Source organism: Podarcis cretensis, assembly GCF_951804945.1.
Source record: "Podarcis cretensis genome assembly, chromosome: 1".
Lineage (NCBI taxonomy): Eukaryota > Metazoa > Chordata > Lepidosauria > Squamata > Lacertidae > Podarcis > Podarcis cretensis.
The window spans coordinates 5402643-5421437 of record NC_137170.1 but is presented as its reverse complement, the minus strand read 5'-3'; the positions used below and the strand labels follow the sequence as shown (position 1 = coordinate 5421437).

General features: G+C 46.9%; 1 protein-coding gene across 6 annotated transcripts in view; it reads left to right on the top strand.

Moving 5' to 3' along the window:
• The window catches only part of LOC307218479 (maestro heat-like repeat-containing protein family member 2B), an 84288-nt gene extending 70829 nt beyond the window's left edge, over positions 1-13459 (top strand). For 3 of the 6 annotated variants that reach the window (XM_079980751.1, XM_079980752.1, XM_079980749.1), the window contains 5 exons: positions 843-974; positions 3452-3554; positions 6603-6668; positions 10200-10412; positions 13315-13459. In XM_079980751.1, coding sequence (XP_079836877.1) covers positions 843-974; positions 3452-3554; positions 6603-6668; positions 10200-10411 — 513 coding nt within the window. In that variant the 3' untranslated portion in view covers position 10412; positions 13315-13459. Of the gene's footprint in view, positions 1-842; positions 975-3451; positions 3555-6602; positions 6669-10199; positions 10422-12546; positions 12606-13314 lie in introns of all 6 variants that reach the window. The other 3 variants (XR_013839987.1, XR_013839988.1, XM_079980750.1) reach the window with 3 other exon arrangements.
• The last annotated feature ends 5336 nt before the right edge of the window (positions 13460-18795 follow it).

Here is an 18795-nt window from a genome sequence, read left to right as displayed (position 1 = left end):
GGAAGCAGCTCCTCTCCCTCACTCCCTCCCTCCCTCCCTCCCGGCCAGGGAGGAGGGGGGCTCCAACTGTGTTGCTTGGCTGCATTGCTCACCCAATAAGGAGTCTAAGAACGACTGGGGGGTGGAGCTTGCATGCCTTGTGCTGATCAAATCGGCCGCGTTGCCTGGGGACTCGCCTTTGCTCAGCGCTTCCCAGCGGAGAGGGGACGGTGGTTTTCCTTGCTGCATCCCCTTTGCCGGGTTGCTGCACTGTGGAAACCACCGCTTGAGGCTTCGTTTGGCTGCTGGCTGGGATTTCTGCCGTTGGCTCGGAGGGGCTCAGAAGCTGAACATACCTGTGCTTGGAATCGGATGGTTATGTCACTGACGTCCCACTCATCCTTGCCGGAGAAAAGGTCTGTCTGGAGCGGGGAAAGGAAAGGAGGTGGTTGAGTACAATGGCGGGCGGCGATCTCGTGGGGGGGGGGGGGCTTTTGGATTTGTTTTGGAGGCTCCTTTGATTGACTGTTATGGGGGAAAGGAAAGGAGCTGGTTGTCTGAAATCCCTTATTTTGGCTGCTGATCCCTTATTTTCGAGGCTGCTGGTCCTTTATTTTCAAATCTGTAAGTTGACAGCTATGCCTCTGTTATTTTTCTCCTTCCGATTGAGAACCTACTTAAGGACTCTATACGGGCTCTTAGATACCCCATTAGGGAAAGAGTGCAGTATTTTCCTTCCAACAGTTTGGTTTCTGTAAATTATTATTATTATTTTCCTGCAGTGCATTCACATCTTTGAAGGAGCCTACTGATAATTCTGGAACTGCACAGTTCTGCTTTCCCCTCTCTCTTCTTTCTTTCAGGCCTGCAGAGCTGCATTTCTACATTCGGTGCCATTTTTGGCCAAAGGGAAGTTGAGAGTCCATCTGGAAGAACTGTACACCACCAGCAGTTTGGGCCTCCCAAATTTACGCATGCACATGTGCAAGCAGCTGGTGAGAGACAAAGAGATCCCTGAATGAGGAGGCTATCAGTCAGGCACAGGCAAACGTTTTTTAAAAATAATATTTATTCCAGTTTTAAAGGTTACAAAAAGGAAACACTAAGCAAGAAAAAACAAAGCAATGCATCACAATAGATGCAAACAGACAAAAAAAGAAAAAAACAACACAGAAAAATACAAACAAAAAACAAATCAAACCTTCCCATAACTTATTTTTCATCTGCTTGTTTCCTTGACCTCCTCACACCTCCCTTTTTTGTATTCTAGTTCAATTAGATATTTCAGCAAATCCTTTCCATCTTTGTTTTTATCCTAATAATTTATCTTAACATACTGTAATTTTACATTCTCTTCTTTCACCAACTAACAATCCATTTTTACTTAATCCTTTATATCATTTCTGCTAAAACCACATAACTTCATTCCAACATCCTTCTAACATTCCTTAATTTTACAGTGTTTCTGTAAATAAACTTTAAATTTCTTCCAATCTTCTTCCACCGACTCTTCTCCTTGGTCTCGGATTCTGCCAGTCATTTCCGCCAGCTCCATATAGTCCATCACCTTCATCTGCCATTCTTCCCGGGTGGGTAAATCTTGTGTCTTCCAATACTTTGCAATAAGTATTCTTGCTGCTGTTGTGGCATACATAAAGAAATTTCTGTCCTTCTTTGACACCAATTGGCCGACCATGCCCAGGAGAAAGGCCTCTGGTTTCTTCTGAAAGGTATATTTAAATACCTTTTTCATTTTGTTATAAATCATCTCCCAGACAGGCACAGGCAAACTTGGCCCTCCAGATGTTTTGGGACTACAACTCCCATCAGTGGTCAGGGAGTTGTAGTCCCAAAACATCTGGAGGGCCGAGTTTTCATAATATTATGAAAATGATCTACCGGTGGTACATGACCCCAGTCAAGCTTGCAAAAATTTATCATTTGCCTAATAATAAGTGTTGGAAATGTAATGAGACTGAAGGCACTTTCTACCACCTTTGGTGGACCTGCCCAAAGGTTAAAGCTTTCTGGGAAATGATCTATAATGAAATTAAGAAGGTCCTTAAGTGGACTTTTCCTAAGAAACCAGAGGCTTTCCTCTTGGGCATGGTGGGCCAAGTGGTGCCAAGGAAGGATAGGACTTTCTTTATGTATGCCACTACAGCAGCAAGAATTCTACTGGCAAAGTATTGGAAGACGCAAGAACTACCTACTCTGGAAGAATGGCAAACAAAGGTGATTGACTTTATGGGACTGGCCGAGATGACGGGCAGAATCCGGGACCAGGGGAAAGAGACAGTGGAAGAGGACTGGAAGAAATTCAAAATATATCTTAAAAATAATTGCAAAATTGAGGAATGTTAAGATGTCAGGGGGTAAGAAGTAAAGAATTGCAGCAGTAAACAAAAAAACTTAAGAAATTTTTATGAAAGGGAATTAAGACAATGGACCTAAGGGTTGCTAAAGAATTATTAAACAAGGATGCAGGGATGGGGAGGTATGGGGGAGTCAAAGAAAGAAGGATATGAACTGATGAGCTTGAAGTTATACTGTTCTATACTGTTCTTATTATTTGTTTGGAAAATTAATAAAAATTATTATAAAAAATAAATAAATGGAGGGCCGAGTTTTCCTAGGCCTGCTATAAGTGCGGTGTCCTTGTGGCAGGGTGGCAGGAAGGCGGCAGTGAAGGAGAAATCATAGAAGAGTTGCCAAGTTGGAAGGGACCCCGCGGGGTCATCTAGCTCAACCCCCCTGCGATGCATGAATCCTGCTCACAGCTGTCCCTGGGTGGGCTCGAACCCCCAACCGTATGGTTAAAAGCCTTAGTGCTGAGTTGTCACAGCTTTATTCTGCAATAAAGCCCCCCGCGAGGGGACATGCTTCTCTAGTTCCTAAGAGGAGGCCTCAAGAATTCAGAAACTGGCCACTCCACACCCAATATTCCGGAAGGGGGGGGGGCAGGGAAGAGACAGGAAATGCCTGTTGATTTTGTTTGTATATTTCATTTCTATAAAATGCACAGCACGGTGTTGGGTCATAAAACTCACAAAAGGAAAATTTGTCACAAAAGGCACTACAGCAATTAAAATTAAAATTAAAATTAAAATTAAAATTAAAATTAAAATTAAAATTAAAATTAAAATTAAAATTAAAATTAAAATTAAAATTATTTATTATTTATACCCCCCCCCCATCTGGCTGGGCTTCCCCAGCCACTCTGGGCTGCTTCCAACAAAATATTAAAATACCATCATACATCAAACATTAAAAACTTCCCTAAACAAGAAACTAAAACTAAAACTAAAACTAAAACTAAAACTAAAACTAAAACTAAAACTAAAACTAAAACTAAAACTAAATAAAAAAAGAGAGTCATTTTGTCGTATCACTATTGCCTCTTTATATTTTATTTATCTTTTTTTGGGCAGCCAAGGAAGCTAATGAGAATGTTGTGTTTGATCAATGTCAGGTAAACAGCCAGCCAGGGATGAGGAGGGAGCTCTTGAAAAAGACCAAAGCCTACTTCCAAAGCAGGTGGGAAGAGATCCAGATCAGAGCCCTGGAGTTGTCAGGTGAGAGGCCAGGCCGCCAGGGGCTGATGGGAGACGTAGTTTTCTCTGTCCGCCTGCGAACATGAGTTGTAGGTCTTTGCATGAGAACGGCAGTGTTTCATGTGAATGGTCCATGGTGTAATGTAATTATGTTTAAGTTTTTAAATGCAAATCACTTGGAGACCTTTCAGATAGCCAGCTACTAATAAGTCTAATAATTGATTGATTGATTGATTGATTGATTGATTTTGATTGATTAATTGATTAAAACATCTGCAAGCCACCAGGTTAGATATTATTGTTCTAGTCCAGGGGTCTGCAACCTTTAAGACAAAAAGAGCCACTTGGACCCGTTTCCGGAAAAAAAAAACTGGGAGCCGCAAAACTTGTCATTATAAAAATAACTCTTTTGTCACTTTTTTATTATTTCTTTGTTTGACCCCTCAGAATTACTCCTCCTCATAGAAATAAACATTAAACTAACAAGTTACCTTTTTGTGTGTGTGTGTTCTTCACTCCCCTTCAAAACAGTGACCATCGTACATGCCCCTTTTCAATGCAGTGACCAGCGTACATGCCCCTTACAATGTAGCGGGCGGGCGGGAAGGTGATGTCAGGACGGTGCGTGACTAACGCACGCACCGCCCCCATGCGATGTCACAGCCAGTACAGCGCCCGCCACAGTGGGGAGTGTCGGGGCACACAATGCGCCTCCTCCCGTCGCTAGTATCCGCCCCAGAGCTGTGGCAAAGGTGTAAAAGAGCCACATGCGGCTCCGGAGCCGCGGGTTGCAGACCCCTGTTCTAGTCATATTGATGTATGCACACAGAGACACACACACATGGGAGAGAGAGGAAATAAGTTTCAGCAGACATGAAATCTTCATGAAAATTGGTGGTTATTGTTAAATATTTAAAGTACTTCATTTGCACCTTCCCCCTTAGACGGAGTTTACAGGAGGGCCCTCATCAGATTTACAGTATGACAAGTCCAGAAATCTCACACTCATGTTACACTATTATACCACTTCGTGTGTTTTTAAGAATATTTTATTTATGATTTTCAGTTACATACATTTCAGTCACTTTACTATCATTTTAACAGTTCAAAACTTCATTTTCTTCCGCCTCTTTCTGCAGTTCCTTAAATTTATTTTTAATATTTTCTGCATATCCAAATTAAATCAATTTGCTCATATTCATCTCCTTTAAATACATTTATAAAATTGCAGGTTATTACAATTATGCTGCCAGTGTTATTATCTGTCTACAGTTTGTTTGTAAATATTCAGTCAACCATTCCCATTCTTTTATAAAAAGTTTGTTATCTTGATTTCTTATTTCCCAGTAAGTTTCACTATTATACCACTTTGGGCTCCCCAACCCTAAAGAATTCTGGGAAGTGTAGTTTGGCCGTGAGTTTTTGGACGACCCCTGCTGCCCTTCCGGAACTACAATTCCCAGAGTTCCATGGAAAGGGCTATTGATTGTTAAACCACTCTCAATTTTACCTGTGGACTGCCATCTGTGTGTTGAATTTGCAGTGTCCCGTGCACAGCGGAATGATGAGGAGTACGTGCCACATACTCTATATTACTTTATTTACACTTCAAAGCTGGTAGGTTACAGAAAAACATCTTGCCTCTGCCGGAGCAGAGAAAGCATCCTCTCTCCTCTAAAGTACGGAGAGAAACACTGTGAAAAACAGGAAACCAGTGTACGTCACATCCAGTCTCCTTTCCCGTGAGAAACTCCAACAGCAACTCTGACTGGAATGTAAACATTGCCTCATGACAAGCACTTCGCTGCACAGTGAAGAGAGCAGAAACCAACACTGTGCAGATTTTAATTTGCTCTGAACTAATTTTAAGATGTATTTTAATTAACTGATTGCTTGTTTTCATGTTCTTATGTTCTTTGTACAGTGGATGCTCGGGTTGCGAATGTGATCCGTGTGGGAGGCACGTTCACAACCCACAGCGTACGCAACCTGCAGTGCCGCATCTGCGCATGCGCAGGTTGCAATTTGGCACTTCTGCGCATGCGCAAAGCGCGATTTAGTGCTTCTGCGCATGCACAAGCGCTGAAACCCAGAAGTAACCCATTCTGGTACTTCCAGGTTTCGGCGCGTCCGTAACCCAAATCATGCAACTTGAAGCGTCTGTAACCCGAGGTATGACTGTATACTGTGTTAGTTTTATGATGTTAGTGTGATAGGAATTTTGAGGTCTTAGATATATGGAAATGTTCATAAATGTACTAACCAAGTACGTACATAGATCAGCACAGGAAGACCGACCTGAAGCCATTTTGATTCCTAAACTGACCAAATGTTTTCTCTGCAAGGTCAAAGTGGAAAAGCCTCCCCATTGTCTTTTCCTTCACAAATCCTGTCTTAAGGGTATGTCTGTGTTTGAATAGGCTGTGAGCCTGTGACTTGGCCCAGGAACTAAGTATTTATCATTACAAAAGACTGGCCAGGCTCCCCAGGCAATCCAATCAAGTAACCTGCCAGACAGGAGATAAACAAGGACAGGAGAAAAACATTCAAATTTCTGTTTTAGACCGCCTTTTCTGTGATGTAGGTGTGATGTATCTGAGGGGTGGTCTTAGGTTACACCCCTTCTGTGATGTATGTATGATGTTTCTGGGGGTGGTCTTGATCTACAGGGTGGCAATTTCAAAAGTCTTGATAAGGCCTTGCACACTATTTTTCTGGGTTCCTCCTCCTCTCCTGCGGGTGAGGGGAGCACCCTGTTGCAACAGATCAATAAAGATCAGGCTTACAAGCTGCTTTGCTTCTCAATATTCTCTGGTTGGCCTCTGTTATTCTCTCATACCATAGGGAACCTACGTAAGGACTCTATATGGGCTCTTGGATACCCCATAAGGGAAAAGGGCAATTTTTGTTTACAACATTAGCCTCCCTGAACCCGGATCTGGCCTGGGGAGGGTGGGGTACAAATAAAAATTTATTATTATTTTTATTATTATTAAACCGCTCGGGGGATTTTATAGCTAAGAGGGCATCAGATACCTGACCTGTCCTTGTTTGACTTCTTTCCTCCAGGAGTCATTCTGGACTGCATGCTGCTCACAGAGCTAGACGAAACTTTGCGGCTGCTTCTGTTGGCCTGTAAGTCACCCAAAAGTCACCTCCGCAGGGTTTCCAATGAGGGCAGCAGCAACTCTGCTTGCGAGACCTGCTCAAGAATGCTTCTCCTGTTTCTCCCTTCCATTGTAGGGGTTTTCTAACAATGCAAGTAGCGAATTGCACAGAAAATATGTGGATGGTCAGAGAGGATATATTGATTCAATATTATCCTTCCTTCCTTCCTTCATCATCATTTTTTTTATTTGTATACCGTCTTTCTTACAATAATATCTTACAATACTCAAGGCAGTTTACAAGCTGAAGAAACAAAAAATGTACAACAATCTAAAAATGTGTTAATAAAACAAAACTTTAAAATAAGCAACCTACATCAAAAAGTAACATTCTACAATTATTACAGTAGTATAAAATAATAATATCAACTTTAAAAAGTTAAACAGGAATCCACTCAACAGTTACAATGAATAATTTCTAAACTATAATCAATAAAACAATGGAAAGCCACAGTACATAAAATAATACAATCAAATTGAGAAGCAGAGACTAGAGGGTGGAGCAAGGCAGGTGGAAGGGGGCTAGTGAGTCGTGTAGCAGAGCACATTTTCCTCTCCCCCCCCCCTTTTTGGGATAACAGTTTATTAATTTCCCAAAAATAACAAAAATAAAAAACAATAATAATATTCACATCCAGAAATTTAAACGATAAATCTTAATTGACTTCCCTCGACTCCCCTTCCTGTTTCCATTATTTTACTCCTATTCATGCACGTCCTTAAAAAAACACATTCCCCTCGATACAGAAGGGAGCTAGTTTGCAGATTCGTTTGAACTTCTTTAGTTAAGCAATCCAGTCTGGCTTGATCAGACTGGATTCTTCCTGGTGTCCCCTTTGATACCTCTTAAAAGAATATAGAAGCAAGAGCCTTTCAATTCACAGTATGATCCCTGAAGGCAGGCATCAGCTTGTAGTTACATAGTGTGGGTTTATCCCATATGGGGACTGAGCCCATGTGCTGCTGGCTGAGAGCCAGCAGACAGCAAAATACATTAAGAGAACAGCATCGAGAGAACAAAAATGGCTGCAGAAGAGCAGCATGGCATCAAGAGAGAGAAATGGCTGCGTGACTCGGCTGTTTTATGGAGTCAGCCATAGTCACGCCCATCTCCCTGGTGACACGCAGGGGGAGGATGCTCCAGACCAGTGGAACAGGAAGCTATACTGGCTGGAGTAACATCCCCCTGCCTGTGTCCACTCTAGGAAAACAAGGAATGTTGTGTTTGACTGCTCCAACAGATAACATCCAACAAAATACTGTATCTTTCTGTGTATAACACGCCCCCGTATATAAGACGCCACCTACTTTTGGGGACTCCAATTTAAGAAAATGGGGAGGATTGCCCAAAGTTGTTGAGCCGAAAATCACTTACCCGACTGACAAACGCTGCCCATCGCATGCATCACAAAAGAAAACAAGCGTCTGACTGCTCGCCGCCTCCCGCCGCCAATCGCACACACAATTGCTGCAGCCGCAGCGAATCCACAGCAGCCCTTGCCGCAGTCGCCAATCATCCACCCAATTGTTGACATGCAGAGGGCCAGGAGGCTAGCTGATAAGCCGTCTCCTTTCATCGGCCCATGTTCCAACGTACATCAGCAACCCAAGCTTCAAAAGCCAGGGCACGCTATTAGCAGAGTGTACTGCACACACAGAATAGGCGTGAGGCTTATGAAGTCATACTATACCTACAGATTTATTAATCATAAATCAGAACAAAGAAACATGTCGTCTCTCTCTCTCATGTCATCTCAGAGAGAACAGCAAAAGCTATACACAAACGGAAGTTCCCAGCATACTGTGCTGGAATGTAAACAGACATGTGACATACAGCAATCTCATGCCTATTCCTTAAGGTGAAATGGAAATGTCAACAGCAGCCAAGCCTAAGCAGCCACCAATCACCCACCCAATCGCCGCTGAAAAGCTCCTGCTCGCGGCTGCAACCAATCGCCTGTCCCGCATATGCACTATCCGTGTATAAGACGCCCCCATATTTTAAACATTATTTTAGAGTAAAAAAACCCCATCATTTTATATATGGAAAAGTACAGTAGGTACAGATTTGAGAACAAGTTGGGCGTCTTCGCACACAAGACTTGCCACAAAAAACACAAAAAACTTACATTCAGCCAGAATGTTTCCTTCGCCTGGCAAATGCCTCTCCTGCGTTGTTAGTCGTGAATGACAGCTGCATGTTAGAATCAAAGAATTACAGAGTTGGGAAGGGGTCCCAGGGCTCATCTAGCACAACCCCTGCAATGCAAGAATCTCAGCATGTGGTCCTCCATCCAGTTTGACCCCCAAGGGTGCTGAAATTGGCAGAGGGGTCCCTTTTGGAAGATCCACCTCCCTTAGAAGTCCAAGGGTGGTGGCCCAGGCGAGGGTCTTCTCTGCAGCAGCACCTAAAGTGTGGACTTCCCTGCTCACAGACAGGCCCGTCTTACCCATAGATGCTAGTGGCGCAGGGTGCTGGGGTGCCAAGTTCTGGAGGGCGCCAGATGAGAGCTTGGGGAACACCGAACGAGCATGCTGAGTGAGCAAGGGCGCATGCGCCACTCCCATTTTGGCTCGGTTTTTTCCCTTTTAGCCTGCAGGTGCCGAATTCTGTGGGGCACCAGAAGGCTAAAAGGGAAAAAAACCGAGCCAAGGCAGCAGCAGTATATAGTAGTGGTAAAAGGTAAAGGGTAAAGGGACCCCTGACCATTAGGTCCAGTCATGACCGACTCTGGGGTTGTGGCGCTCATCTCTCTTTACTGGCCGAGGGAGCCGGCGTACAGCTTCCGTGTCATGTGGCCAGCATGACTAAGCCGCTTCTGGCGAACCAGAGCAGTGCATGGAAACGCCGTTTACCTTCCCGCCAGAGCGGTACCTATTTATCTACTTGCACTTTGGCGTGCTTTTGAACTGCTAGGTTTGCAGGAGCAGGGACCGAGCAATGGGAGCTCACCCCGTCGTGGGGATTCGAACCGCCGACCTTCTGATCGGCAAGTCCTAAGCTCTGTGGTTTAACCCACAGCGCCACCTGCGTCCCTCCTTAATAACTTAAAGGTAAAGGGACCCCTGACCATTAGGTCCAGTAGTGACCAACTCTGGGGGTGCGGCCTCATCTCGCTTTATTGGCCAAGGGAGCCGGCGTACAGCTTCTGGGTCATGTGGCCAGCATGACTAAGCCGCTTCTGGCGAACCAGAGCAGCGCACGGAAACGCTGTTTACCTTCCCACCAGAGTGGTACCTATTTATCTACTTGCACTTTGGCATGCTTTTGAACTGCTAGGTTGGGTAGGTTGGCAGGAGCTGGGACCGAGCAACGGGAGCTCACCTCGTCGCGGGGATTCAAACCACCGACCTTCTGATTGGCAAGTCTTAGGCTCTGTGGTTTAACCCACAGCGCCACCCACGTCCCTTATAGTAGTGGTAGTCAGGTTCTATTGGCATATCTGCTCTTGTTACTTGAAGAGTTGGTCCCCTGACACATCTGCCCCTCCTGTTTCAGCGCTCGATAAGCTTGAGGAGGCACCCAGCCATGACGTTCAAGTGGCAGCTTCTGAGGTGACTGCCTGCCTGCTCAAGAAGTGGGGCGGAGATCTGCTGAGGAGGAAAGTTGCCGGCCGAAGCAGGAGCAGCATCACCCAAAGGTCTGCCCCCATGTGGGTGCAACCGAGCACCATCATGGAAGTCGCTTCTGTCCAAGAACTCTACGAGTGAGGTTGGTCCCGTAAGTACCTCTCGCAGCGGTTGGAGAACAACCTTTCAATTCACGCATGGGAAGTTTGCACTGGGATTCAGAATTTGCAGAGATCAAATTCCTTGAGCACCCACTTCGGAAGCAAGAAAGCAGGGGAGAGAGGAAGGGGCAATGCAATTGTTGTTTCAAGATTGGTTTGATAGTTTTAAAAATCGTCTAGAATCATCCTTTAGATACCATTAAGTTGTTGTTGTTGATGATGATTTAGTTATACCCCACCCATCTGGCTGCGTTTCCCCAGCCGCTGTAGGGATGCGGGTGGCGCTGTGGTCTAAACCACTGAGCCTCTTGGGAGCCTCAGAAGGTCGGCGGTTCAAATCCTTGCGACAGGGTGAGCTCCCGTTGCTCTGCCCCAGCTCCTGCCAACCTAGCAGTTCTAAGCATGCCAGTGCAAGTAGATAAATAGGTACTACTGTGGCGGGAATGGTGTTTCCATGCGCTCTGGTTTCCATCACGGTGTTCCGTTGCGCCAGAAGCAGTTTAGTCCTGCTGGCCACATGACCCGGAAAGCTGTCTGTGGCAAACGCCAGTTCCCTCAGCTTGAATAGCGAGATGAGCGCTGCAACCCCATAGTTGCCTTTGACTGGACTTAACCATCCAGGGATCCTTTACCTCTAGCCCAGCCACTCTTGATCCAGAAGGGATAGGCTATACCAAGCATAGCCATTGTGCATGCTCTTCAACATCTCTCCAATGAAAATAGGGACGTCCTGTTGTTGTTGTTGTTGTTGTTGTTGTTGTTGTTGTTGTTGTTTATACCCTGCTCATCTTACTGGGTTGCCCCAGCCACTCTGGGCAGCTTCCAAGATATATAAAAACATAGCAAAACATTAAACATTAGAAAAACTATACAAGGCTGCCTTCAGATGGCTCGGGGGTCAGTTAACTCCATACCCTCCCAACTTTTCTCTAGTGAAAACAGGGACATCCTTAGGAAAAGCAGGACATTCCAGGTTGAAATCCGAAACCAGGACGGTAAATCCAGAACTGTCACGGGGAAAATAAGAAACCCTGAAGGGTCTGAATGTGGTGTCATCCATTTATAGAGCTCCCTTTGCCCCTTACTGTTTGCCATGCTGTCTGAGACTGACGGAGTCTTATCATTTGGCATCAGATGTGGGAGAGAGAAAGAGAGACTGGGGTGGTGGGTAGGGAGGACTTTTAAGGGAGAATCAATGGGTTTGTGGGAGGGTGCATAACCTTGCCACCTGAACATATAATTTTATTTATTTATTTATACATACATACATACATACATACCCCGCCCATCTGGCTGAGTTTCCCCAGCCACTCTGGGCGGCTCCCAATCAAATGTTAAAAACAATACAGCATTAAATATTAAAAACTTCCCTAAACAGGGCTGCCTTCAGATGTCCTTTAAAGATAGGATAGCTGCTTATTTCCTTCACATCTGAAGGGAGGGCGTTCCACAGAACGGGCGCCACTACCGAGAAGGCCCTCTGTCTGGTTCCCTGTAACCTCCTTCTTGCAATGAGGGAACCGCCAGAAGGCCCTCAGAGCCGGACCTCAGTGTCCGGGCAGAACGATGGGGGTGGAGACGCTCCTTCAGGTATACAGGACCGAGGCCATTTAGGGCTTTCAAGGTCAGCACCAACACTTTGAATTGTGCTCGGAAACGTACTGGGAGCCAATGCAGATCTCTCAGAACCGGTGTTATGTGGTCCCGGCGGCCACTCCCACTCACCAGTCTAGCTGCCGCCTTAGTTGCAGTTTCCGGGTAACCTTCCAAGGTAGCCCCACGTAGAGCACATTGCAGTAGTCCAAGCGGGAGATAACTAGAGCATGCACCACTCTGGAGAGACAGTCCGCGGGCAGGTAGGATCTCAGCCTGTGTACCAGGTGGAGCTGGTAGGCAGCCGCCCTGGACACAGAATTCCCCTGCACCTCCATGGACAGCTGTAAGTCCAAAATGACTCCCAGGCTGCGCACCTGGTCCTTCATAAATGATAAGTTGCATGTTCTTCGTTTGCATTCTGTGTCAATACATGAGCTTTGTATCAAATCAAAGTGTCTCATAAACACCAAGGAAGTGTTGTTTTAAAACGCTGGGGAATGATTTTATTTATTTATTTAGGCACATAACATGCTGTTCTGCTCTAAGAAGGCCTGGGCAAAATGAAGCTCTAGACTGAAGTAAGAATGGGGAAGAAAAGCGATTTGATTCACAATGATAAGCTAATATTCCCAATTTGCACTTTCTGAAACAAGACGCGAACCGAATCTCAGCCATCTTTTGAAATTCAAACCTCCATGGATTTTGCTATGTGGTTCTCTTGCCAAGTGATGTGTACCAAAATGTTCATAGGAGATAACAGTGCGCAGGGGGGGAAATGCATTTCATGCTCGCAGAAAGGTTTTGAATCATAGCTTCTCTGTGGATTAGTGATGGCTAACCTGTAGACAGGTGGCGCTGTGGGTTAAACCACTGAGCCTAGGGCTTGCTGATCAGAAGGTTGGCGGTTCCAATCCCCGCGACGGGATGAGCTCCTGTTGCTCGGTCCCAGCTCCTGATAACCTAGCAGTTCAAAAGCACGTCAAAGTGCAAGTAGATAAACAGGTTCTGCTCCGGTGGGAAGGTAAACGGCGTTTCTGTGTGCTGCTCTGGTTCGCCAGAAGCGGCTTAGTCATGCTGGCCACATGACCTGGAAGCTGTACGCCGGCTCCCTCGGCCAATAAAGCGAGATGAGCGCCCCAACCCCAGAGTCGGTCACGACTGGACCTAATGGTCAGGGGTCCCTTTACCTTTAACCTGTAGACACAGTTGGCTTGTCATCTTGAGATTTTAAGAAAACGACAACCCGTTGGTCTCTGTGCAATAATATTCCTTTCTCTCTGCTCCCAGGACATCTGGAGTGACAAAAGCCCCTGCCACTCACAAGAGAAGGACCAGATTTGGCCCACAGCAGGAGAAGAGACCTCATCACCCCTCCAAGAGCGAATGGCTCTCAGCATTATTTGGATCAATATATTCCTCACTGTTGTGGTTCTGTTGCCTCTCTGCCTTACTCCTTTCTCAAAACAAACAAGCAAAAGTACTTCTAGAAATTTCCCACTCTGCGTGTCGGCAAATGAGCTGTGGACAGGTTCGAAGACATGAGTGTCAAGATATGCCAGTAGCAATATCTGTGGAGAGGTGAGTTTTGCTGAAGAGTCTGTTCAAAAATTGAGTGCTGTGTTGAAAGGGCAAACCACCCTTTCAGGCCAGAAATTGCCACCCAATCTTCTTTCGGAGGTGATGGGAGATGGAGGGGCTGAAGATGATATTGTAGAGCAGACATGAGAGACCTCTTCCAGTCCACAGGCCACATGCGAGTCCCAATTTAGCCCTTGTGGCTGTTTCCCCCAAGCCACCTGCCCCACACCTGACACCATATGTTCCCCCTTTGGCTGGGATCATATGACGTCAGGTGTGGTACAAATGAGAGCACAGCTACTGTAGCCTTATTGGAGTTCACCGACTGGGTCTGCATTGCTCCCGGGTGGGAGGAAGGAAGTCAAATGACACCAAGGTTGATTCAAAGAAAGAGTTTATTCTGCTCTCCAGATAGCAGAAGGCACTTGTGTGGTCAGTCCACAGCAAGTCCAAAGAAATGAGAAATTTCATGCAGTATATATATCCTCCAGGCACCCTCTCCCCCTTCCCCAGGAATCCAAGCACGTCAGCTTATACACACAGGTTGACATCACAGATGTTCCTGCTCCAGCACTCTTAACCATAAAAGGATTTTCCTTCCTGTACTCCTGACCATAAAAGGGTATTCCTGTTCCTATATTCTTATCTTGGAGTAAGAAGGTCTCCCGGCGCTGTTCCCAGACTAGGTCTGTGCATCAGAGTGTGTTCAGGACGTAAGATAAGACCTAGACGTGTCATCCCTGTGCTACTGGAACAGCCAAGGTCATCCTTGCCGTCACGAACTGATAAAGGAGAGGGCTCTGAGCACTTGTTTATACAGCCAGGGTTTTTGTTTATACATTGACTCAGAGCTCAAGTTAATGGATTTTAGCTAAGGAAAAATAGGGATTTTGGTGCCCGTTTCAAACTGCCTGCACAGTCAGTTTTGGGTTTGGGAAACCCATTCCTTCACTACAGAATAAAAAATTGCCAGGCAGAAAGTACCGTATTTTTTGCCCCATAGGACGCACCGGCCCATAGGACGCACCAAGTTTTTTTGGGGGGAAATAAAGGGGAAAAAAATTATTTCCCCCCCCCCAGGCGCTTGTGGGGCTGGCAGCGGGGAGAAGCGCTCTTCTCCCCGCCGCCCGCCTTCAGACCAGGTCCGGGACAGCGGGAAGACGCGCTGCGCCTCCCAGCTGTCCCCGGAGCTTGCGTTTTTTTGGGGGGGGGAAATGAATAAAAAAAATTTATTCCCCCACCCAGCCGCGGCTGCCGCCCCAAGCCTTGCGCACACCTGCCCGAAGCACGGGGCACCCTCCGGAGGGCTCCCCGTGCTTCGGGCGGCAGGCTGCCGCCCCAAGCCTCACGCGCCCGGCAGTACCTCCCGCCGGGCGCGCGAGGCTTGTGGACACTCGCCGGGGCTGCAGGCTGCTGCCCGCAAGCCTTGTGAGCCCGCGGCAACTCCCGCCGGGCTTGCAAGGCTTGCGGATAGCTTCCTGAAGCCTGGAGAGCGAGAGGGGTTGGTGCGCACCGATGCCTCTCGCTCTCCAGGCTTCAGCGAAAGCCTGCATTCGCCCCATAGGACGCACACACGTTTCCCCTTCATTTTTGAAGGGGAAAAAGTGCGTCCTATGGGGCGAAAAATACGGTACATTACTGGTTTTTCCTTGACAATCGAGGCTTGTGTTTGGTGCCTTTTAAATTTGAAGGCTCTGCTGGGATTGGATCCATTCTGGAGGTTCTCCCCCGTCGGATCCAGTCTCTGCAGAACGTGGGCCCTCGTTCCACACAAGCCTTCTGAGAAGAGCAAAGCACCCACAAGACGTAACACGATAATATTACCTGTAACACAATTTAGAATGTTACCATGGTCATGCTGTGATCCCTCATTGGCTGGGAAAGAGGAAGGAGATCCCACCCAGGAAATAAAAGCAGGGCAAAAAGCTGCAGGTAAAACAATAGTTGACAGCAAGACATAGTCTTGAAGGAATGTGGCTGTTAAGGGATTCCCTTCCACGCACACCAGGAAATATCCCACCACCACCCCCCCAAAAAAAGCTCTAATTGCTACTCTAATTAAACTAGGCAAACGTTAGTAGACTACTGCCTATTAATGGTCTTCTTCTGCATGCAAAGACACGCTCCCGTGAATTGAAGATACAATACCAATAGGGAGTTCAGTGATCAATAAGGTGGTTTCTGCATTGAAATATACTCAGAGTCGAGAGTGGATTTCATGCTCTTTATTCAGCTCATAGTGGTGAGGAGGAATGGAAGTTCCCCCAGATTGTCTCCTTTATATACATTATTTACACAATGGGCACCATGTGATTGGCTAATTCCAGGATTCTCCTGTAGGCCAATCAGGTTGCGGATTCACTTCCAACTGGAGTTGGATTGGGTGGCTCCTGTGGACTGCTGCATTCTGGATCCTATTGTTCTAGGACCAATCAGACTCCTGCATTCTGGATCCTATTGTTCTAGGACCAATCAGACTGCTGCATTCTGGATCCTATTGTTCTAGGACCAATCAGACTGCTGCATTTTGGATCCTATTCAACTCAGTACATAACACGCATGTTTTGTAGACGGAAGTGAGGGGCAGATGGGGCTTGTCAACCTGGGAAGGGAGCTGGCTTAGGAGAAGGAAAACTCTTATCCTAAACCTCCACTGCCTTGAGGGATATCTTCAGGAGAAGAAAAGGTGTTGGAGTAAACCATACCCAAATCCAGAGTGGAGTTCCAAAGACCGTGGGATGGCTCCTTGTACGCTTCCTTCCAGCAACTCCTGAAGCCCAGCTAGTGCCAAGCGTCTTGCCCTGCTTTCCTTTGGACCCCATCAGCGAGGCCGAGAGGGGGTCTTGTTATCTGGGCAGCCCCGAGGTTTGTGCCCCAAGGAGGTTACTTCAGTGCTGCTAAACACATCAGTTTGCCTGCACTCCATTGCCTCTTGTGACAGGCGGTTGCCAGCCTGTTAATGTGTCACAAGAGCCAGGAGAGGGCAGCAGTGCTCTTACTATCCTGGAAGGAATCCCTTGCTTGCCTTCTGTTCCCTTGAAAGGGGCCTATCTGTGCCAAGAAGTTTTCACAGAGCTGCCATTTAAAATTTCTTGCAGTTTGTAAGTGGAATGTGGCCTGCACAGCTTTAGCAAAAGTTGCTAAGGGGCTAAGCGCCATTAAACTCCAAAGGTCTTACCTTTGAGTAGACTGTGCAGCATTGCACTGTTAGACCTTTGCCTCCAAGTAAGTCCACGAGGGACGCTGGTGGCGCTGTGGGTTAAACCACAGAGCCTAGGACTTGCCGATCAGAAGGTCGGCAGTTCGAATCCCCGCGACGGGGTGAGCTCCCGTTGCTCGGTCCCTGCTGCTGCCAACCTAGCAGTTCGAAAGCACGTCAAAGTGCAAGTACAGAAATAGGTACCGCTCCGGCAGGAAGGTAAACTGCGTTTCCGTGCGCTGCTCTGGTTCGCCAGAAGTGGCTTACTCATGCTGGCCACATGACCCGGAAGCTGTACGCCGGCTCCCTCGGCCAATAAAGCGAGACGAGCGCCGCAACCCCAGAGTCGGCCACGACTGGACCTAATGGTCAGGGGTCCCTTTACCTTTAAGTCCAGGAGTGCAGGGAATCCATTATCCTAAATATACCACTAGTCAGTTCCCTTCTCCAAGGGCCGACGCTTGTATGGTCAAAACTGCACCATTCACCCGCAAGAGAGAAATGATAGAAAACTCAGCCATTCAGAGAGAAATGATAGAGAAACCCAGCCATTCACAGTAGTACACAAAATATTTGGGAGCCGGGAAAACCCACCAAAGAGCAAGCAAACCCCCAACAGCCCAACCAGGAATGAGCATGCTCAGTGGCCAACGATTGCTGAAAAGATAGTTGGAAAACCACAGAGGAGAGGGAACGGAATGGAGTCGCCTGGAAATGGGCATAGCTGAGTGGCTGGCTGGAGCCAGAACCCTCCATGCTGTATTCATTTGAGTTCAGGTCCCACTTTTCTGTCTCTGAATCCATTTTTCAGGCAGAGAATGTCATTGCTTATGAAACCAAGACACCACCACTCAGGCAGGCTGGTGAAACGCCAGTGTTTGTGCTGATTGACAGTTGGGTGGGGAACAAAAAACCAGGGGGAATGGAACGGAGTGTCCTGGAAGGGTTACAGGGTGCCAGCCAGCCACACAATATTGTTCTGCTCTCATACAAAATTGATATTTTACTGAGGCAGCGCCTACCCCCGGAACTCCCTGCTAATTGACACAAGGAAGGTGCCTTTGCTATATTCTTTTCAGCACCTGCTTAAAACACTTTTGTGTAGGCAAGGCTATCCAGGCATGCAGGATGCGGGTGGCGCTGTGGTCTAAACCACCGAGCCTAGGACTTGCCGATCAGAAGGTCAGCAGTTCGAATCCCCGCGACGGGATGAGCTCCTGTTGCTCGGTCCCTGCTCCTGCCAACCTAGCAGTTTGAAAGCACGTCAAAGTGCAAGTAGATAAATAGGTACCACTCTGGTGGGAAGGTAAAATGTTTCCATGCACTGCTGTGGTTCGCCAGAAGCAGCTTAGTCATGCTGGCCACATGACCCAGAAAAACTCTCTGCAGACAAACGCCGGCTCCCTCGGCCAATAAAGCAAGATGAGCGCCACAACCCCAAAGTCGTCCGCGACTGGACTTAATGGTCAGGGGTCCCTTTACCTTTACCTTTATCCAGGCATGCAGATGTTGGTGTGTTTTAATCTCTCTTTAGTTTTAATTGTTTTTACTTGGGTGTGTTTTTATTTATTTATTAAAGATTTATTGGTTTATAAAAGTATGTGCAGTGTCTCTTTTTTCGAGTTACATTTTCTACAGATCAGTTTCATTTGTTGAGACATGAGGGTTACATTAGGGAAAAAAGGGGGAAGAGGTGGAGGGGGCCATGGTGGGTGGGGGTGGGGGTGGATGGCGATGTTTCTATTTCACTTAATGTATGTGTTGGGTTTTGTGTCAGCATCATTTGTGCAGGTTCTCTTTGCTATTCGCTTGTGTTCCTTTGGTGGCAGCGGCGTAGCGTGGGTTGTCAGCACCCGGGGCAAGGCAAGTAATTTGCGCCCCTAACCCCTAACCTGCCTCCGCTGCCAGCTTCTTCTTGCTGCTGCCTGGGCTGGGGTATTTACGGTAAGGTAGCCGCGGCGGCGGCGGCAGGTCAGTGTCAGGTGATCTGA